Raw genomic sequence first — 21,672 nt, forward strand, 5'->3', positions numbered from 1 at the left:
TCACCTCCAACTCCTTGATCATCTGGATCGCCCTTTTCTGCACCTTTTCTAGCTCTGCAATGTCCCTTTTTTTGGTGCTGCAGTGCCCAGAACTGAACCCACTACTCCTCAGTCATGGGACCGACTCCTTACCAGTAAGGAAAGGAAGAGGGACAGTGGGTGGCTACCTCTAGGAAACATTCCTTTTTTCCCAAGATATTTTGAAAGGAAATGGAAGTGTCGTTGTTTTTAACCTCTCTGCTCTCTTGAGACAGGCGGGCCATAGCTTCAATACAGTCATTGCAAGATGTTGCGTCCATTCCCTTGCCTCTCCCTCCCTTTTCTTCTAATTTCATTGAGGCCATTATCCATTTCCTGCTTCTGAGGGAACAGAAAGGGCAAACCGAAGTCTACCCGGGTCCGGAACTGAAGCTGTGCTGTCTTCCGTTTTAGATGCTGGTCATCGGCGGTGGAGTCGCTGGGTTGGCTGCAGCTGGAGCAGCCAAATCCATGGGGGCCATTGTGAGGGGGTTCGATACCAGGTATAGTAAGCGGTCCTTAACCATGTGTGCCAACAACAGGTCTTAGGGCACAACCAACATTTCTGGAAACCGCTCTCCTTATGAATTTCTCCAGAGGATGAGACAGATCTCTGGAGGAGATACTCATTTCCGTTTTGTTTGCATAAGATTGGGCTGTAAAGCTTGGGTAGCCTTCTGTACCCATTCTTAGTGACATCAGAGATCATTGGCTCAACAGGAAGTTGTATATCACGCTGCCTTTTCCTCCCAGCTCATACCTGCCCTGCCTCTGTGACATCACAGGGAACCCCCTGTACAAGAACACGCCCCCTTGAAATCTGTAAACTCTCAGGGAAGTAGATGCTATTCACTTGGCAATATATTCCACTCAAAGCTAATAACTGGCTGTTGCTGATCTGATGGATGGATGGATGGATGGATGGATGGATGGATGGATGGATGGATGGATGGATGGATGGATGGATGGATGGATGGATGGATGGATGGATGGATGGATGGATGGATGGATGGATGGATGGATGGATGGGTGGGTGGATGGATGGATGGATGGATGGATGGGTGGGTGGATGGATGGATGGATGGATGGATGGATGGATGGATGGATGGATGGATGGATGGATGGATGGATGGATGGATGGATGGATGGATGGATGGATGGATGGATGGATGGATGGATGGATGGATGGATGGATGGATGGATTGCCTTTTTACTTCCCTTTTCTCCCAGTGATGGGAATGAAGGCAGCTCACAAATGATTAAGAGAAACAGGAAGGAAAACAAGGTGCCAGAAGCATTCAAAAGTTATTAAATATGAAAACATTGAAATCAACATTGTTTGCAGTAAAGGCAGTGGACTTTTCTGTAGGAGATAAACCTGCACCCCAACCAATATCTGGTCCAGCAATGTCTGTGACATTCTCTCAACTTTGCTTTAGGCCAGCAGCTTTGGAGCAGTTTAAATCCTTTGGAGCCGAACCCTTAGAAGTTGACATGGCTGAAACGGGAGAAGGAGTTGGCGGTTACGCAAAAGAAATGTCCAAGGAATTCATTGAGGCAGAAATGGCCCTCTTTGCCAAACAGTGTAAAGAGGTGGATATTATTATTACCACGGCACTCATACCAGGTACTGTGCAACACTATAGCTATTCTAGATGGTTTTGGCAGGGAGGGCTTCTAGAAAACCCATGGAATGAGATTTGCAAAACATATATGGGCACAAAAGTGGCACAAAAAATCCAGTTTCAGGGATGCTATGAATCCAGTGTAGGTTTTAGTTTAAAATTTACTGCAATTATCAGAACCTGTTTAAGTACCATGGATAGCTCCTGTGAAGTGCAGAGTAAAACCTGAAATGGCTTTGTAACATCTCTGGACTGGACTCACATTAGGCAGAAGGAGATGACTGCTTTAGGTGGCCAGGGCTGAGAGGGCAGCAAATGGCTAATTATATTTCATTGACTATTTTCTATTTTCTTTTTTCTCTGCTATGAACAGGGATGTGTGCTTGAGAGATCCTGTTGTATCAATTTGGGGTGATAGGCCTCTTGACGGGTGGTGGGCAAGGGGTACCCTTTGTGAGTTCCAGCTCGGGCAGCAAAAAGTCTTGGACTAGATTCACTGTTCAGACTCTTAGGAAAAGTTGCACAAAACAGAGGAGAGGGATCCCCGTATTTATGGTGTGTTTGTACAAATGGCAACAGGGAAAAAAGCTCCAATCCTCATCACTAAGAATATGGTGGAAACCATGAAGGACGGCTCCGTCGTTGTCGACTTGGCTGCTGAGGCTGGAGGCAACGTGGAAACCACCCAGCCTGGAGAACTTCATGTGCACAAGGTTAGTACAGGGCTTGCTGTCTCTACGTATGGCTCATTGAGGCTGTTCTATCTGCTTTTCTGTCTTCTTTCGGTCTTTCTGCAAACATAAACTGAATAGAACTGCAAAAGCAAGAGGGGACAAGCTCTGGGGGTCTCCGGTTCCATGATCACATCTGCCACGGTGGGCACAACTAAACTAGAATCAGATGCCACCTTGAACCTAACTTGGGAGAGGCAGTTCTGCCAGTGCCTTGTGACGTGTTGAGCAGGACCCTGGGAAAGGAGGACGTTGATTCTTTGCAACTCAGGCAAAGGATCGTTCCCCTAACCAAGCCCCACGCTGGTCCATTTCCCATTCCTGAAGTAATAAGAGCAATAACGTATTGTAATAAAGAGTGGCAAGGAAATAAAGCAGAGCCCTTTCTTCCTTCCTCACCAGTCATGCAGCCAGAAATAGCAATATAATCCCAATACGTTCTCCATTTTTAATGTTTTATGGCCCCTGTTTTCTTTTTTTTTTTGCAAGTGTGGCCACTGCACATTTTCTAATATAAACATCTTCACAGCAGCCCTTAAATATTAGGCTCAGACGTTTTGCAGAGGCCAGCTCAGCCAGGGAAATTGGCTTTACCTTTTATTTGATTTTGCTGCTAATATAAAAAGTTACTACCAGCCCCACTGTTTGCAAATCCTGCACCAGAGGTATTAAGCAAGAAAAGCCGAGCTTGTTCTGGGATTCTCCTAAGCTCTGCTCCTGACCCCAACTGAAGTCTGATCTGATGGAGCATCCTGCAGGGCTTCAAAAAGGGTTGAACGTGTCGTGGTTTTCTTCTCGGTGCCGGAGTTGACCAGCAAAGGTGTGGTCTGTCTCTGGTTTGGGATGTTGCACATGGACCACACAGCTGTGTTCTTTAAAAGGGAAAGAAAATGAAAAGGATACACAAGAGTGTTTTTTTTTTAAGTCTGTTTATTTCATTCCTTCCACCCCCCAGGGCGTGGTGCACATCGGTTACACGGACCTGCCAAGCCGAATGGCTACCCAGGCCAGTAGCCTTTATTCCAACAACATCTTGAAGTTATTAAAAGCCATTTCTCCGAGCAAAGAGTATTTCCACTTCGAGCCAAAGGAGGAGTTTGATTACGGGACGATCGATCACGTCATTCGAGGAACTACGGTCTTGAAGGTGAGGTTCCCTGCCCTCTGAACACGATTTCATGCACAGAGTCACTGAGGCAGGCCAAATAACGCATGCAGGCTGAAGACCTTTGGGGAGCATCCGTAGGCTGATTGTTCACCTGAGGCTTCCTTCTCGGTTTGTAACCAGCATGAAAATGCATATTTTCGTTCCAACCAAATAACCCCCAAGGTGGACATCCGTTTTGTTTGTTGATATGATATGGTATTTGAATTTAATTTTATTTAGTTTGTTGGAGTGTCTCTCCTCAATGTCATCTGCCCAACCTACCAGATCTCCCCAAGCTGTCCTCCTCTGAGGGCTGAGCATGGCTTTCTTTGAATGCTTCTAGGCCCCCCCGGTGAGATAACTTAGCAGCGCTTTCGAGGTCTACTGCAAATGGGAACGTTCTGGTTAGCCAGAGGGTTAAACTATAGCTTGAAAATGATGCTTTTGGACTATAAATCCAATTATCCTCCAGCCAGAGGCTGGTTATCTGCACTCCAAGCTCCAGGTTAGAAGGAGAATTCAGACCACTGGTATGAACCAAAGACCAAAGACGCCATGGAAGACATTTCTGTATGATGCCACCATAAATAGTTGAGAAAAGCAGGGGGAGGCTTCTGGTCAAGTATCAGCTTCTACTAGTCCCAGAGGTGACCTGTTTACCTTTCACTGTACATGAGGGTGTCTTCGTGACAAGGGACATGGGTTTCCCTGTGTTATCTTAAGAATTTGTCCTAACGAGAACTCTTTGATGGTTCTAGGAAGGAAAAAAATTGTTTCCGGCACCTTTACCAAAAACGCTGCCGCCTTCTGCTCCGTCGAAACAGAAAACAGTCCAGGAACTAGAAGCAGAGAAACAAGCGGCGATTTCCCCGTTCAGAAGGACAATGACTTCTGCTGGAGTTTATACCGCAGGTACTCCAAAATTTAGTGATCTCGGTTTGGACGTGTGTATGCTGCTTTCTTGGAAAGCCGGAAGAAGAATGCATTGGGGAAAACCAAGGAATCGTAGAGAAATGTAGAGTGCAATGCAATTTATTAGAGAAAAACGTTAACAGGAATTCTTTCTCTATGTTTTTAGATCTAAACAGTTACCTGAAAAATCAGGTAAATGCAACCAAGCAACGCTGTTGGCTACCTGCCAATATGGTGCCTCTAAAAAGCTAGTTCTAGCCATTTAAAACAGGGACTGGTGATTTAAACAATCATGCTAAAATCCTGGGTTGCCTTTTTTTTTAAACTCACAGTTTAGGAATGGAAAGAATTCTTGCCAGATTCCCCAGTCTTGTCAATGTAAGATGTCTCTACCTGATGAAACCACCTATATAGTATTCTGCACATCATTACTCCTCTCCAGTGTGAGAGTGAGACACGGAGTGTAGTCGGCTTTTCGCCCTGCCTGGTTTAGGTGCCACAACATAAACTTTTCAGGCCAAGCAAGTAAAGAAGTTAAAGGGTGACAGACCAGTGCTGTCCCCCCCCATTGTTGTTCTTATTGTTCTGTCTTTCCATGATTTGCCCAAAGAAAATATGTAACATCTTCAAGATTTTATTCGATTGCATTTCCAAGTCTGGATGCCAAAGTGTATTGGAGCAGACGACCCGGTGCAGTGGGTCCTGTCTTGGGCAAGTCTCTATTTCTCACAAAACCACCACCCCCCGCTGGGAATGAAAGTTATGCCCAGAGCATCCCATTGGGGGGGGGTCTGATTGGTTTTTGAGTTTTTTGTTTTTTGCTCTCATTCAAAACATTTGTGGAAACAGCAGTAGGCTTTTAGGCTGGGCTTCTTGGAAAGAAGAAACTCTGCTTAATTCTCCTGTGATTCTGTTTCTGGTCTTTTGATTTTCTTTGTAGGCTTGACAACCGTCCTGGGATTGGGTCTTGCTTCTCCGAACGCAGCTTTTACCCAGATGGTGACCACGTTTGGCCTCGCAGGCATCGTGGGCTACCACACGGTCTGGGGCGTGACCCCCGCTCTTCACTCACCTCTGATGTCAGTAACGAACGCCATTTCGGGTAATTTGGGGCTCTCAAACGCTTCCCTTTGTTTTGTGTTTGGGGTAAGCAGTTCCTGCGCCAGGGGCTCGCCTACGGAGATGGCGAAACAGAGAGAATCCACTTGTTTGGATTCAAAGAGAGATTAGATATATCGCATTTTTGGACAACTCTTAGACTTCCCTACTGAGCACGACTGGTGGTTTCTGGGACTTATTGTTCAAAATATATACACAAACACATCCAAAGTGATTCCAGGTTCTGAATTTAAGTTATGGAGAATGTACAAATGGTGGTGGTTGAGGATGATGGGGGCTGTAGTTAACCAACATAGGACAAGGCATCAGAAACAATGTTATCACTTCACACTGGGCACTATATGAACTGCTTTGGGTTAATAACATTGCAACCCCCCCCCACCCACCCCAGTTGTGCATTTTTCTGCAAAAGCCAGCACAGGGGAAGCCCCGTCTCATGAGAGCTAACCAAAAAGGCCCTGTGATGAGTTTAGCATTTTGTGTAGTGTCATAGGTTCTCCTGTCCTTTGGCTGGAAGGGAAAGCGTCTGTTTCCCCCAAAGGCATTTCCCATCTAACTTGCTCAGAAGGCAAGCAGAGAGCTGTTGGCAATTTGAGTAACCCACTGGATTCGGCCACAACAGGAAACATCTGTTGTATCATACAAAGATTTTGAGAAGGGATTGCTAATTGCACATTCCTTTGTTATGTTATAAAGTCTAAACCTATTTTGTTTTTCCTTCAGGGTTGACTGCCGTGGGCGGTTTGGTGTTGATGGGGGGGTCGTACCTTCCTTCTAGCACGCCACAGACGTTAGCTTTGCTGGCTGCCTTTGTTTCCTCAGTCAATATTGCAGGTACAGACCAACTATCGCTGTATCTAAATCGCTGCTCGTTTCAAACATATGGAACTTGGTCTTCAACAATTGTCCTGGGAGGATCCCACATTCCTTCCCCTTCTTTCCTGCCTTCCTTCCTGCCTTCCTGCTTTCCTCTTAACCTCTTAAGAACAACCATCATTTAAACGGTTTTCTTTATTGCTTTTTTCAAATGCTTGCAAATAGTTAGATGGCTTGTAAAGTTTTTCCCATTTCAAAGCCTTTTAGATCTGCTGTGTTTTTCTGCCATTAGATAGTCTTTCCTCTGTTGGGAAGGGGGCAGGATCCAAATTAACGAATGAACTAATTAAACAATAGATGGATAAATGATTGAAACAGAGGTTCTACCCAAGCACTTGACCAGCGTCACCCTTGAAACTTTGGAAAGAGATTGTTTAGGTATTTGCACAACAAACAAGACATAATGCTAATACATTGGAAAAAACGATGGCAACCACCATCATCACAGCAATCTGAGAAAATTTGAACCAGTATAAAACCTAAATATTAAAGAAAAAGAAAAGAAAGTGGAAGATTAAGGAGAAAGAAACCCAACACACACTTTGTATTCTCGGCCTTATATTTTAAGATTGCATGGGGTCCATTGCAGAAATAGCGATGCTGCAAGAAAAACTGGTTGGCTTGACCCAGAAATTTGAAACTTCATAGCTTGAGAAATAATATCCTGGCAGCAAACAAATTTTTGTGATTGTTGCAATACCAGCTGAGGCCTGTCTGGATATTAAGATGTTCTGCCCGGAACTTATTCCCGTTCTGTGGTTCAGAGAAGATAACGGAGGTCTAACATGGGCATCCTGCAGTTATTTCAATGCACGTTTGTCCTTGCCTTGGGTATTGATCCAGCCTCCTCTAGAGTAGAAGTAGAATGTGCCTAGCTGTCTGTGTGTTGTTCGAATGCGACTCCTCAGCTGACTCCAGTACCATTTTCCCCTGGGGGAAAAAAAGAGGTGAAATGTTTCCAAGACAGAGACATCAATCTTTTAATTTTTTTAAAAAAGGTTGCAGCACACACACACACACACACACACACACACACACACACACACACACACACACACACACACACACACACACACACACACACACACACACACCCTTTGTGCCATCTAGCTTCTAGCACAAAAGATTAAACATTTTTTTTTAAAAGCCAGACGTGGATCTCTGGCCAGTGTTGTTTTGCTATGCTTAATTAGCACCCGGTGAGCATCTCAGAAGGTCCCAGAGGCAGAGAATGGGCAACCAAGCACACCGAAGATGCTCGCCTCTTTTCTATACAATAGTATGAAAGGAACAGGAGAAAGGTGGGAGAAGACCCAAAGCCCACCACCAGTCTCATGGGGGAGCAAATCTAGAAAGAGTCTCCCCCCCAAAAAAACTGGCGTCAGCAAGCAACGGTTGAATGGTTGGCATCCAGTCTCTTGTCACTTGGGCGTGATGGCTTCCATTTTGTAGAAAGCAGACAGAATGTGCCAACCATGTTTTATGTGTTTCTAAAGATCTCAGGGCTTGGATGGATTCTGGAAATATTCTCCCTGGACCCTGAAGTCTTTAAAGCCTCACAGGTCTCAAATCAAGGACTGCAAGACCAGCAGGCGCCCAACGCCCTGACTCACTGGGACAACACATGAGCAGCGGGAGTTTGAGGGTTGAGCACTTAGTTTGACGCCCTTATCTTTGTCTCTCAGGTGACCTGAGGAACTGAAAAGAACCTGGTTTTTTTTCCGAGTGTTCTCCTGGGCTTGTCACCTCCCTCTGAGTCATGTTAGCACCATAGTGTCATCTTCCCTGCCCTCAGATGATCACTTGCCTTTGATGGTGTGCCTCTAATTCTTGCCCACTTCTTTGGGTCTCCTTGATCCAGGCTCTTTGAATAGGCTAGCAGAATATGTGACTGCTGGTCCAGGTCGAAGATAGTTCCCCTTCAAAACCCAGAGCGTGCAGTTGCTCCGTGGTGGAAGCCCCTTCTACCTCCTCGAATTCTAGCACTCCAGGCCAAAACCACAACTCAGCTCTGATGCAAATTAAATAGACTTACCTATATCCCTTCATTCTCGTTCTAAGAGGCTGCATCTCTCTTTTTCTTCCATCAGGTGGTTTCTTAATTACCCAGCGCATGCTGGACATGTTTAAACGTCCAACAGATCCACCGGAATACAATTATCTCTACCTCCTCCCTGGAACCGCCTTTGTCGGAGGCTACGGAGCATCTCTTCTCACGGGATACAGCATTGAGCAGGTTGTGAAAAAATAATCATCCTGTTTCGTTCTTCCTGTCGATTAGGTTGTCTCTGCAGAAATTGATAAACAGACCAAATTATCCTAAAGAGAGAGAAACTGCTTTTGGTCAGAGAAAGGGAAGGAATGTTGTTGATTTAGGATCATGATTTAGCTCCAGTTCATGCAATACAGAGACGTGGGTGGCGCCGTGGGTTAAACTACAGAAGCCTCTGTGCTGCCAGGTCGGAAGACCAGCCGTCGTAAGATCGAATCCACGTGACGGAGTGAGCTCCCGTTGCTTGATCTAGCTCCTGCCAACCTAGCTGTTTGAAAGCATGTAAAAATGCGAGTAGATGGATAGGCACCACCTCGGTGGGAAGGTAATGGCATTCTGTGTCTAGCCGTGCTGGCCACGTGACCACGGACAAATGCTGGCTCTACGGCTTGGAGACGGGGATGAGCACCGCTCCCTAGAGTCAGACACGACTGGACTAAATATCAAGGGGAACCTTTACCATGCAATACATGTATACAGTAGGACTGCAGGGTCTGTGGGGGATGGGTCCCAAGCCCCTCTGCAGATACTGAAAACTGTGAATAATTGTGAATCCTATACATGCATATTTTCAGATTATGGATCAGTGAAACCATGGATACTGATCCCGCGGTTACAGGGGTCCTCCTGCATTTCTAATTCAAACAAGCAAGTGTTTAATATAAGATGCCATTTGGAATGGTGGTTAAAAGGTACGATGGGAGCTTCTTGCCCGTGCGCACTGCCGTTTTCTGTTAATCGGATGATCATCCTTTAACTGTCCTGGTTCCATTCTACAGAATTCTGAGATTTGTAGGCTAGGGGATTCTCACGACAAGAAACTATGCCATATGTTTCTGTGCTTTGCTTCTGTATAGTAACTCATGTTTGTGTGTGTGTCTGTGTGTGATTTATTATACAGAAGCAAAGCACAGAAACATATGGTGTAGTTTTTTCATTACTGCAATTTCTAGAATACATTCTCTCTCTCTCTCTCTCTCTCTCTCTCTCTCTCTCTCTCTCCTTTCCCCACCTCCACCCACTTTTGCACCTGGCTTGGATAATTTGAACTTGGGGTTCTACTTTAAAAAGAGTAGGAGGGGGACCCACAAGTGCCAGCTCTTCCCCCACCCCTCAATTTAGGTTATGTAGATCAACAGCCCTTTCGGGTGGCTGGGAGGAATAATGAATGCTTCTCAAGCAACACCCATTGAGTGGTGCAATTTGCTTCCCTCTGAAAGGTTAGCAGGGAGCTGGCCTTGGTGACAGGGAAGTGGCCATCCGCACGGTCTGTCTAACTGCAATGTCATGAATGGATTTCAAAGCAATCTTGTGGTATCAAAGGTACTCCCAAAGTTAAGAGCAGAATCCGACAGGGTGATCTCACCGAGCTGGCATCTGCAGAATGTGTTTGAACTAGGGGTCTGTTCACATGGAAATGATGGCTGGAAGCTTTTACAATAACACCCCGGTGTGGAAGAGACAGAATAAATCCAGCAAAGATGGGTTGACTAAGGAAAGTTAATCATGAACTACAGTAATCAGGTTTTTTTCTTCTTCTTGGTTACCTTCCTCTAAAGTAAATGTGACAGAGGTAAGCCCCTTCTGAGTCATTTCTCTTCTGCCTTCTTTCTACCTCCTTTTAGAGGCTGGAAATGGAACAAAAATTTAAAGTGAATGACAATTAGAGCTTTTATCTGCTGTGTTTCTTATAGTGAAGGTTATTTGTGTGTATACTCTGAGGTTAAGGTGCACAGCCCCCACAACTGTCAACCACAAAATTTAGGATATTTAGAGGATGCCTTCTGTGTAACAAGCACACTTGGCACCTAACCTTCTTTTCTCTTGGCTTTTCTGACGGCCTGTTTTGGCCTCTGTTGATTGCATGCTCATTTACTAAGTGACAATTTTTTTTTCAGATGATGTATCTGGGATCAGGCCTTTGCTGTGTTGGGGCGTTGGCAGGGTTGTCCAGCCAGAGTACGTCAAGATTGGGCAATGCCCTAGGGATGATCGGGGTTGCTGGCGGCCTGGCAGCCACCTTAGGGGCGCTGAAGCCATCCCCAGAAGTGATGGCTCAGATGTCGACAGCCATGGCGATGGGAGCCACGATTGGTAAGCTCAGATCTGTTGGTGTTATGCCTGTGTCTTTCGAAGGCTGTCCTGGAGAAATGGGGCATGGCTGGCCAGCTTACCAATGCTCACCCTGTGAGAAAAAATCAGTGGGGTGGAAAGAACCACACCACTACAAACAGGGTGAGATGCCTGAACAGAGAATCCTGAAACCCAGTGACGTTCTTCTTACCTCCAAGCGTGAGAAAAGAGGTTCTCCTGCCCCCCAACGCCTTCGTGATTTGCACAAAAGGCCTCTTGTGTCCCAACTTTTGGAAAAAGCAAAGCATCCCCACACTGAGAACAAATAGGAAGACTAGATGATGGTTAAGAAAGAAGCGAATAATCCACCCAGTGCTTTGGATTCGTAAGCAAAACAGCCGTTACCCAACTCTAAGCAATTCGCTCAATTCACCAAACCCACGAATTGCAGAGTTCCGTGCTCAAAAGGCAGTCGTTGTTCTCCCCAGTGTGATAAATCCCTCTACCGTGTTCTCAGACGAAAAGAAGACCATCACACTTCTTCATCCTCTTGTGAAAGGGCAAGGAAAATTTTTACATTCCTGGGGGACAAGCTATCCAAAAGAAAATAGTACAGTCATGGTCGTCCTCCTCCTGTAATTTACAGGCCCAGGGAGATACTGTTTCGCTGTGTGCGTGGTGTGGAACGTACTCATGTAACAGCAAGGGATCCCCACGGAGGAAGTGGGGGGAGGACGGGTTGTCTGGAAAAGAAGTTGTTCAACGCCAATCAAGAAAAGGCACGCTCCAGCAGAGTCCAGGAAAGACCAAAGGCAGGTCATGTCCTATGAGGCCACCTCGGTTTCCGAGCAGAGAGCTTTTGAAGCCAAAGTCAGTGACCTAAAATCAGAGATGGGCAAGAATCTGACGCAGGGGCGCACAGGACATGACAACATTCAGCCCAGGGTCAGTCATATTGAGAGGTTGTATACACGGATCCAGGAAATGGGGCTTTGGCTGCCCCATGTCCGAGCAGAGTTAGACAGCTCGTTCTCAGCAGTGAGTTTTGGTCCACCAGATGTTTATACCCTGGTGCTGCCAAAGACTCAAGTGTGGACCTTCTGCCGTAGGCTTTCTCACAGCGATCTCCTGTGGTTCCTAGCACTTCATCTGAGACTCTTGTGTCCGACCCAAGACTTAATATTCTTCCTCATTCTCATGGACTAGGTTGAAGTTCGTGATCCTTGTTTGAAGCCAGACCCGGAGGGTTCTTCTGCAGGAGGTCTGACTTCTCAGACCCTGTAGATCTCCAAGTCATTCAAATCTGTGAGCCCTTTGTCATGGCTAGGGGACTCTTTCGGGGAGTGCACAATACATACAACATATGACTTATTAAATGCCTAGCATGTATTCTCAACTAGTTGACAAATATTGACCACGACGATCTGTTTCCTAAAACAAATCCTCAGCTGAGCATTGGAATCAGACATGCGTCTGGTCCATTCCCACCAACTGGTGGATGATCTGTCTTTTCTGTTGTTTCAGCAGCATTGCTACTGCTGGTAATATAATAACTGTCGGTCTTGGTAATTTATTAGTGGACCTTAAAGCATCATTTGGGAATTAAGCTATATTTAACTCCAAAAGGTGGCACTCTTGACTAAGAGGAAAGGGATGGAAGAAGATTTGTGAAAGAGAAACATTTAATCCCGGAATTGAGCTGGCTAGAGAGTTACTATGAACAAAAGTACCTTTTTCATGACCGGTAACTATTACTACATATGTTAGATTACTTTCCCCAAGTTCCTGCACTAGGACCTGCCTAGGCATATCCGCCCCTAATTAGCTAGAAAAATCAGTCTGAAGCATTTGCAACGTTGGGAAAAAAAATTGGTGCAACTCACCTCTCAGTGAATAAGAACAGAGTGAGATTCTGATCTTTCCTCATAAAATCCAAGATCAAATACAAAGGGATCCCATCAGAGCAAGAGCCGACTGATGGTTGCTATAGCTGGCTGTGGATCTTGTCTCCAGCAGCCTTTCTTTCTGAGGCTTACACATCTCACCCAGAACTCCGTTACAGGCCTTTTGTTGCACGTCATCATCTGGAGAAGCACCCCGGCCATAAGGAGGCTCTTTCTGTGATGAGCCCTTTTTTGTACTCCGCCCCAGCACTTCTCCAGAAGGACAGCTTGCCTTGTTCTCTATCCCGGGGCCACCGATCCCTCCCCTTCAAGGTAGCCCTCTTCCTTCTGTATCCCTGAGGCTCTGGGTTCATCGGGAGTGACCTGTTCTTCAGTGTTTTCCAGTCCAGAATGCTGAAGGTCAAAGAGGACCATCCCCTCTGTATGAGGGATACGATGAGTGCGTTTCTCATACTGAGGCATCTTCTACTGTATATCTTTCCAGCGTGTCTTGTTTCATGGTTGGGCCTTGGAAGCTAAACATGGGCTTAATAGGCAAGGGGGAGGGTTAAGGCAAATATCTTTGAGGAAGTCCTGATTTAGGAGAGGAAAGGCTTTAATCAGAAGAAATACAATGTCCTCTTAATGTCTAATTTGACCCTCAAGTCCACCTTCAGAATGGCTACCTCCAGCAAGAGTATGGGACCCTAAAAAAGGTTATGAACGATGGGAGACATTCTGTTTTTGTTCCCTATTCTTTTGTTCTTGTTGCCCTGCATAGTCTGTGTGAGTTTGTGTTTGTTTTTGTTTGTTTTCCCTTTGAGAGGAGAAGGCTTTAAAGGAGCTTATAATTTCCCATTAAGTTTCCTTTGTCTTTGCACAAAAAAGGAAAAACTGCTCATGAAAGTAAACAAGCCTTTTGTGATTTTAACTGACGATTTGGCACGTTTTTGAGAGTGGTCTGAAATACCATATAATGTTTTCCCTTTTTCTTTTGTTAATCTCCGATCACAACCCCTTGGATTTTGCAGGTCTCACGACGGCAAAGCGGATCGAGATCTCTGACCTTCCCCAGCTCGTTGCGGCCTTCCACAGCCTGGTGGGTTTGGCCGCGGTGCTGACCTGTATTGCAGAGTACATGATTGAATATCCACACTTGGACGTCCACCCCTCGGCTAGCGTGCTCAAGACCGTGGCCTATTTGGGCACCTACATTGGTGGAGTGACCTTCAGCGGCTCCTTGGTAGCCTATGGGAAGCTACAAGGTATGTCCCCCCCCCCTGTGGTTTCGGCGCCCAACGTTCAGGTTCGTAGGCTTTTCCTACAGTTGACCGGAGGCTCTCCCAGGCTTTGGAACTCATGTCCGTGACAAATTTCATGAGGATTGGTGCCAGCCTTTGGAAGATCTTACGGCTTCATCCCGAGACATGCTGAAGTAATAAGCAACTGCTCGAGACGCGGCCAATTAAATGCAGAGCCGAAGCATTGCCGTGACATGGCGATTGACATTGCTTGAGCCATGGTGGTTGACGTTGAGACAAAGTCAACCACCTTGCATGGTGTGGATGCATGGTGCAGACAGAGCGATGGAGAGATGATTTGGGATGATTTCCTCCCCCCGCTTTAGAACAAGGAAAGGGGCAGGCAATTTATGGACCTCCAGAAATTATTGGGTGATGATTCCCATTATTCTTCACTATTGGTCGTATTGGCTAAGGTGGATGGGAGTCCACTCTTCCTTCGAACAGTTTCCGGAAAGTGAATTTTTAAAACCGTGGTTGAAATAATAATTTTAGGGAGGTTCCTTGGAGGCTGGGGAATTAGACAGTGAGTTGGGGAAAAAGGAATGACCCTCCCTTTACGTGGTGGCGCTGCAAGGGACGTGGTGCTGCTGCAGGCTAAACCGCAGAAGCCTGTGCTGCAGGGTCAGAAGACCAGCAGTCGTAAGATCAAATCCACGCGATGGAGTGAGCGCCCGTCGCTTGTCCCAGCTCCCGCCAACCTAGCGGTTCGAAAGCACGCAAATGCAAGTAGATCAATAGGGACCACCTCGGTGGGAAGGTAACAGCGTTCCGTGTCTAAGTCGCACTGGCCATGTGACCACGGAAGATTGTCTTCGGACAAAACGCTGGCTCTATGGCTTGGAAACAGGGATGAGCACCGCCCCCTAGAGCCAAACACGACTGGACAAAAATTGTCAAGGGGAACCTTTACCTTTACCTTTTTTACTCCCTTTACATTTCTGGCCACTGGTAAACACTAGCAAGAGCAGGAAAGAAGCCAGGTGCTGGCACCATTAACATATTTCTTTTGACCTGATTGTCTTCTCAGCTTATAGTTTTACAAGCTTGTTAATGCCAAGAAAGGTTCAGCTTCTTTGGTTCTTCTTCTCTGTTCTTCTTCTAGGCTTATTAAACTCGGCCCCACTCCTCCTGCCTGGTCGCCATTACCTGAACGGCGGACTTCTAGCAGCTTCTGCAGGCGGCATGATACTTTTCATGTTGGATCCCAGCTACGCCACGGGCATGGCTTGTCTTCTCGGCGTTTCGGGACTTTCTTCGGTCATGGTGCGTTGGCGTTTGGGGTCTGACAGAACAGCCAGGGTTCCCCCGACTACTAGGTGGTGGGACAAAATGCAGGGCAGATAGCGCCAGACGAGGAGAAAGTTTGATTTTTTTTCTCACCGGTGGGGTTTTCATGCCTGAGCGAGCATCACATCCTAACTCCCAACTAGCGGGGAGACTTACTGGCTGGCTGCAAAAACAGATAATAAACGAAGTGGCGTTGGTTGGTTGGGGAGGTGGGCGAGGGCTCCAACCCTGGAGGTCTTCAAGAGGCATTCAGGCAACCGCCTGGCAGATCTGCTTGATTTTGGTTTCCCTGCCCTGATCAGGGGGTTGGACTCCATCACTCTCTTCCAACCACATCCTTCTATGATTCTATGTTAGCAGAGGAGTGAGTGAACAATTGCCATTAACGCAGTCATGTCAATTCTGAGTGCTGTGTTAGGCAGACATAATGCTCAGGTTGTCTCCCTCTGGAACGGCAGGGAGTGACCCTGACGGCGGCCATCGGCGGGGCAGACATGCCTGTGGTGATCACGGTCCTCAACAGCTATTCCGGATGGGCCTTATGCGCCGAAGGGTTTCTTCTCGAGAACAACCTGATGACCATCGTGGGTGCCTTGATCGGTTCTTCGGGAGCGATCCTGTCTTACATCATGTGTGTGGTAAGCCCCTCGTTGTTGTTGTTGTCGTAGTAGTAGTAGTTAAGAATAGGATATGAAACCCAATTTGCAAACAAAGGACTGAACTAACCATTCTTAACCATTCCACATGTTCCACTGAACAAAAGATGCAATTTTCAACTGCTGAGCATTTATTCCTAACTCTCAGCTTGACATGAAATTATTGGGATTTCTCTTCATCTGTACCTTGTGGTTTGTCCAGGCCATGAACCGATCTTTGCCAAATGTCATTTTGGGTGGATATGGTACAACATCTACAGCCGGAGGAAAACCCATGGAAATAGTCGGAACGCACACGGAAGTTGGGATTGATCAAACCATTGATCTGATCAAAGAAGCCAACTCAATCATCATTACACCTGGTAAGAATGTAGTGATACTTGCTTAAATCTGGTTTGCCTTCCTTTGGGACTAGAAAGGGCTATCAATCAAGGTACCTTGTTTTCTGATCAACATTGCGCTCCTCTGGCATTGATTATGTACAGTGTTATTCTTCCTACTGTCTTTCTTGGTTAATAAATATGTCTCACGGGGAAGACGAGGAAGGTAAGTCTCCCCCACTGTCTTTCTCATTAGAGAGAACATGCTGGGGTGGCCGTGTGCATGTAAGGATTTGAATGATCCAGGTTAAATGTCTTCCAGAGCTCAAAGAGAAAGTGTGTGTGTGGAGGAAACAGGAGGAACAAATGAGTCTTTAAATCTAGAGTCGCGCAGCCGGGAAACTCAGCTGGAAGAAGGGAGGGGAGGGGAGAGAAGAAGGCATAAAAGGGGTGCCTATGGACAAAACCAAAGGGGGTCTATTTTCAGGTAGTTTTTATCAGAAAGGAAGACCTCTGTGGGAGAGACGTTCAGCAGGGGCTGAAGCGCTGACCTGCCTTTTTCCTATTTCTCTTCTCCTCGCCGCAGGTTGGGGTCTCTGTGCAGCCAAGGCTCAGTACCCCATCGCGGACATGGTGAAGATGCTGACCGAACAAGGGAAGAAAGTCAGGTCAGTGCAGCCCGCCTGCTGGGGCGAACAGGTGACGCGCGTCGCAAGGACATACACGAGAGTCGCGAACGGGTCCGTGTGTCTCCCCCAGGCATATAACAGGGTAATCCTGACTCAGAGATGCCCCGGCTGTGGGGGATTCAGAACAGTCAGATCTCCTTTCTGCTGGCAGATTTCGGAGATCTGCCAGTGCAGGGATCAGCCAGCAGATCTGCTTTGCCCACTGTGATTTGTCAGCAGAATTGAAAAGGGAGGAAGGAGCTTCAGTTTCCCCAGATCCCAACTTCCACCAGCCAAAGGACAGGGCGGCCCCACTGATGCCAAGTTCGGGCAAGCTGACAGTGTTTTCCCCAGCCCGAGGGGGAATAAGAGCCATGTTTACCTATGGGTTTAGGTGCTGTGCTGAAATGACATCATTCTGGGGGTAGGGGGAAGAAGAATCCAAAGTAGACATGTCTCACTTTTTTGATTTGCAGGGAGCCACCCAGGCTGGGATTTTGTGGGAACTGCCCTTCAAAAATGAACTTTCCATGTCTTTAGCTTTGAGAACTGTAAAGATGTATCTGAGGGGCATCTCCTTGTCAGATCAAATAATAATAGCACAATACATTTGCAATTGGCGTAATCTGATGTCTTTAGAGCTGCATCTCCGGGAGGAAAGAGCAAGTGAACACTTATTCTTTCCATTCAAAAGGAAAGACGAGGAAAGGTCGGCCCATGAATAGTTTGATCCACGAGGCCATCAAAGGCTCACAGCCTCTCCATCCGTGAACACGTTGCCACCTTTTCCAGATTTTCTCCCCTGCACACCCTTCTTTTCTTCCGCTATCATCTTGGCAGAACAAACCGTATCCTGCTCTTTGTAGTTCTTAGGTTACCAAGAACTGAGATGTTTTATGTTCCACCTTGGAACATAACCATACCTCCACTCTCTGGTGATGACAGGCTTGTGCGCTGCCAGAAATGCGAGCAGAGGATTCTGGTTGAAGAACGTTGGGTGGTGGTGTTGGACCAGGAGAAACAGTCGTTTTCCAAGATCTCATTTCAGCGAGGTCCATTCTAGAGTTAACCTCAGGGATGTTGCAGTGAGGAACACCTAGCTGCGCACTGTGACAAAAACTAATTGCAATAGCATAGGTACACAGGAAAGCCATGCACACAGTAATATAGGATCAGACTCTTTTTTAAAAAGAAGTCACTGCTGTGCAGGAGTTGGGATTAGACCAAGGGGAGGAGATTCAACTTTTCTGTCTCCTGGAGTTCCAACTTGTCCCAGCCCTCTACTCTGACCCAGATTATCCTGTCTTCTACCCCAGCAAATTGGTTTGTTACTTGATGGTTATCCTATCATGTCGTTTGGACTGGGGAGGGTAGCTTTTACTTTCTGCTCAACAGTGAAGCTCAGCAGACGAGATGCGGCCAATTCAATTCTCTTGTGGTCAAAATCACAAGTTAAGAGAAAGATTTATTCCCTGGTGTTACCATGTTTTCCTCTCCAGCACACAGTGGGTTCAAACCTCCATGCCTGAGCTATCAGATTTGCCAGTGAAGGCTCTGTGTACCGGGCCCATGACCAATCGGCAAGCAAAACCAATCTAATCTGCCATGCAGGGAGTGAGTCAAGTGTGTGCGAGGATAAACAGAGATGTTCTACCTTTTAAGAGAGCTTTAATTCCAATGACCTTGAGCTTGACCAAGATATTCTACCTTGACCTTGAGCTAGAGCCTTCTGTTCACCCAGCTCACAGGAGTGCAACACAGAGTCCGCCCCTACGCTCTTCCCCGGAGAGCTGGCCCGTTCAACAGCTCTTCACAAACGTTGGCCGCCTCTTCCACACGCTCTCCGTTATTGCCTCGGGCTCAGCTGGGAGGTAGACAGTGCTAGAACTGGCCTGCCTCCACCTGCATAGCCTAGCTGACATTTATCGGTTCCTTTTTATTAGTTCAGCATGTCTTGGATGTAAAGGCGCCATTCCTTTTCTCTCTGGCTTTCCAGATTTGGGATTCATCCCGTGGCAGGCCGAATGCCAGGGCAGCTCAATGTTCTGTTGGCAGAAGCTGGCGTGCCTTACGATGTCGTGTTGGAAATGGACGAGATAAATGAAGATTTCCCAGGTAAAGAAAGGAGGGTGGGCGAGGGGGAACGAGGACACAACGAAACCAGGATTTTGTCTTTTCTCCAAGAGAATGTTCATTTGAATGCCTGCTTTTGTATTTAGGCCAAAGAATAATCATGCATCCCAAGGGGTACTTAGATAGACAACAGAGCTTACATTAAGTATCTTGAAAGACTCAGAATTCAGGCTTGATAAATGCTAAGCTTGATGTGGCTGGCAGAGAACGGCTGTTTGCATAGCAGGCATTAAAAGTAAGGGAACGTTTGCTCCAGAAGGAATAAAAGCAGATCAAAGCCACCCTTCTTTGGTCACCCCAGTTAAAGGTATGGTGGACGCTGATACCTAAAGAGACAGACATTTGATGTATAGAATATTAGGCTCAATTTCAGATATTATACCTGTGGCACAGGAGCTTCATGTAGGACAGCTGAAGAAGGGTCCTAAGAAGAGGAGAGAAGCCTAGTGGGTTTAGACCAGAAATCTAATCCCAGTCATATGGTACACAGGAGGTCTATGGCTAGTTAGCCATCAGCGGTGGTCTGCTTCTATGCCCGGTGGAGTTGTGGGAGGTATACCTGGAAAGGAACAAGACTTGGGCTAAAATCCTGTTGCTTAGCCTACTACGTTGCACTAGAGTAGGCCCACTAAAGCCACAGAGAGGCAGTGCATCATCTGCTCCATGAATTCCGTTGAGTCAAATAGGTCTACTCCAGTTGCAACAGTCTGCTCTAACCAACCGGATTTCAGCCAGTCGTTTCACAACAGTTCATATTTTTTTCCTGACTGGCTTTCTTTTCTTTCTCAGATACAGACCTCACTTTGGTGATCGGTGCCAACGACACTGTGAACTCTGCTGCTCAAGAAGATCCAAATTCAATTATAGCTGGTATGCCTGTCTTGGAGGTCTGGAAGTCTAAGCAAGTGAGTAATCGCAAGGGACAGATGCCATTTCTTTCAGTCTTTGTTGTCCTCTTCCCCCCCCCCCCAAGCAGCAAAACAAAACACACAGCAGGCGTGAAATGCACATGGAGGGGGATGTTTCGTCCCCACGCACAAGAGCTGAACAGGGCTATTAACGATAGGGTATTTTGGAGGCCGCTCCTTCCGAGGGTCATCATAAATTAGAGGGGACTCAACAGCCCATAGCAGCAAAATAGGGAGGTGCCTGGTGGGAGGAAAGGTGATTTCTGGGAATGGAGGGTGCTGGAGGGGTTGGGACTTGGGACTTCCAGCTTCTAACCCTTCCTGAGCTATGGAGCTCATTGGGTTAACCTTGGGCCAGTCACATTCTGTTAACCTGCCCTACCTCGCAAAAGTGGGGAAGAAGGAGAGCCCCGGAGGCCACCTTGAGTTCCTAAGGGAAAAGACTGGTTGTAAATGTAACTTGTCTATAAATAGGTCAACCGGACCCATATTTTAAAATGGCAGACAGGGAGGAGTGGGGGCTGCACTTGGCCTGCTTGTCTTTGGTATTGTAGCAAAAGTCCAACATGGCCGCCCACCGACCTCCTTTCATGCTGCCATTTTGTTTCTCCACCAGGTCATTGTCATGAAGCGCACTTTGGGCGTTGGGTACGCCGCCGTCGACAACCCGATTTTTTACAAGCCAAACACCTCAATGTTGCTCGGGGATGCCAAGAAGACCTGCGATGCTCTACAAGCCAAAATCCGGGAAGCTTATTATAGCCATTAGTCAGATTTGTATAAAAACACAAGGGCGCCCAAGCGGAGAGGGATCAGTTCTGTTGGGCACCCTTGATTTTAATGAGGGACTTGTGCCCGTTGATGTTAATGGTACTTATGGGAGGAAAAGGGTAGTCGTTAACCAGCCAAGGAGCAGATGAATCAACAAGGCCAGCAGAAGCTGTGATGAACCAAAACCACTCCTATCCTGCTGAGGCGGGAAATTATATAGGTCCTAAATCCAAAATTTTCAAGACCATCTTCCTCCTGGCCTAATTTTATGCCATTCTTGGGCTGGAGGGTTTTCGGATCTGGAATAACTCCGTTCCTCCCTTGCTCCAATTTCAGATGTAGCACTAGCAGGATCGTGTCCATAATTTATATCATTTTGGGATGACTTTCAGGGTGGATGCAGTCTCTTATTTATAGGCAGCGGTGGGACAGGTAGGAGCCCTGAACGTGTTTGATCGTGAGGGAAATGAGTGGTTTCCGTGCCTTTGTGGATGAAAATGTAAATCTCTGGACTTATTAAAAGGGCGTATTAAGTAACGGGCAGATCACTTTGGCTTCGTTGATGGAGTAAACGGCGAGACTTCACATACCAAAGGCTGAGAAGCAGACCGGCAAGGCCGTTATGCCTCCCAATGAAAATACACTTCTGGGAGGTGAGGAGACCTCGCAAACCAATATGGAACTAGCTCAGGATGAGAAAGCAGGTGAAACTCTGAGACGCACAATTCGAAGAAGTCTAACCATTACTTCCACGCCTGTGGTCGTTTTTGCTGGGCAAGGTTACCTTAAACACCCAGTTCCAATCCCCAGCTCAGCCATGGAAGCTCACAGAGGGTTGGGGGGGGGGGTCAGCAATAATGGAACTACCTCTTAATACCTCACATAAAAAACACTCCCAAAGCTGTTGGCAGCGAGATGTCACTTGACAGCACAGAACAGCATCTGAAAGCAACCTCTTTTGAGTCGGCC

General features: G+C 46.8%; 1 protein-coding gene across 1 annotated transcript in view; it reads left to right on the forward strand.

The window, feature by feature from the left end:
• The window catches only part of LOC110077267 (NAD(P) transhydrogenase, mitochondrial), a 38,582-nt gene extending 17,342 nt beyond the window's left edge, over positions 1 to 21,240 (forward strand). The window contains exons 6-22 of the mRNA XM_020790144.3: positions 433 to 521; positions 1,458 to 1,645; positions 2,223 to 2,356; positions 3,330 to 3,521; positions 4,280 to 4,433; positions 5,374 to 5,535; positions 6,276 to 6,386; positions 8,519 to 8,664; positions 10,599 to 10,794; positions 13,688 to 13,921; positions 15,063 to 15,223; positions 15,706 to 15,885; positions 16,106 to 16,265; positions 16,810 to 16,891; positions 18,888 to 19,006; positions 19,814 to 19,929; positions 20,549 to 21,240. Coding sequence (XP_020645803.3) covers positions 433 to 521; positions 1,458 to 1,645; positions 2,223 to 2,356; positions 3,330 to 3,521; positions 4,280 to 4,433; positions 5,374 to 5,535; positions 6,276 to 6,386; positions 8,519 to 8,664; positions 10,599 to 10,794; positions 13,688 to 13,921; positions 15,063 to 15,223; positions 15,706 to 15,885; positions 16,106 to 16,265; positions 16,810 to 16,891; positions 18,888 to 19,006; positions 19,814 to 19,929; positions 20,549 to 20,701 — 2,577 coding nt within the window. The 3' untranslated portion in view covers positions 20,702 to 21,240. The remainder of the gene's footprint in view (positions 1 to 432; positions 522 to 1,457; positions 1,646 to 2,222; positions 2,357 to 3,329; positions 3,522 to 4,279; positions 4,434 to 5,373; positions 5,536 to 6,275; positions 6,387 to 8,518; positions 8,665 to 10,598; positions 10,795 to 13,687; positions 13,922 to 15,062; positions 15,224 to 15,705; positions 15,886 to 16,105; positions 16,266 to 16,809; positions 16,892 to 18,887; positions 19,007 to 19,813; positions 19,930 to 20,548) is intronic.
• Positions 21,241 to 21,672: the final 432 nt, after the last annotated feature.

Source organism: Pogona vitticeps, chromosome 12, assembly GCF_051106095.1.
Source record: "Pogona vitticeps strain Pit_001003342236 chromosome 12, PviZW2.1, whole genome shotgun sequence".
Taxonomy (NCBI): domain Eukaryota; kingdom Metazoa; phylum Chordata; class Lepidosauria; order Squamata; family Agamidae; genus Pogona; species Pogona vitticeps.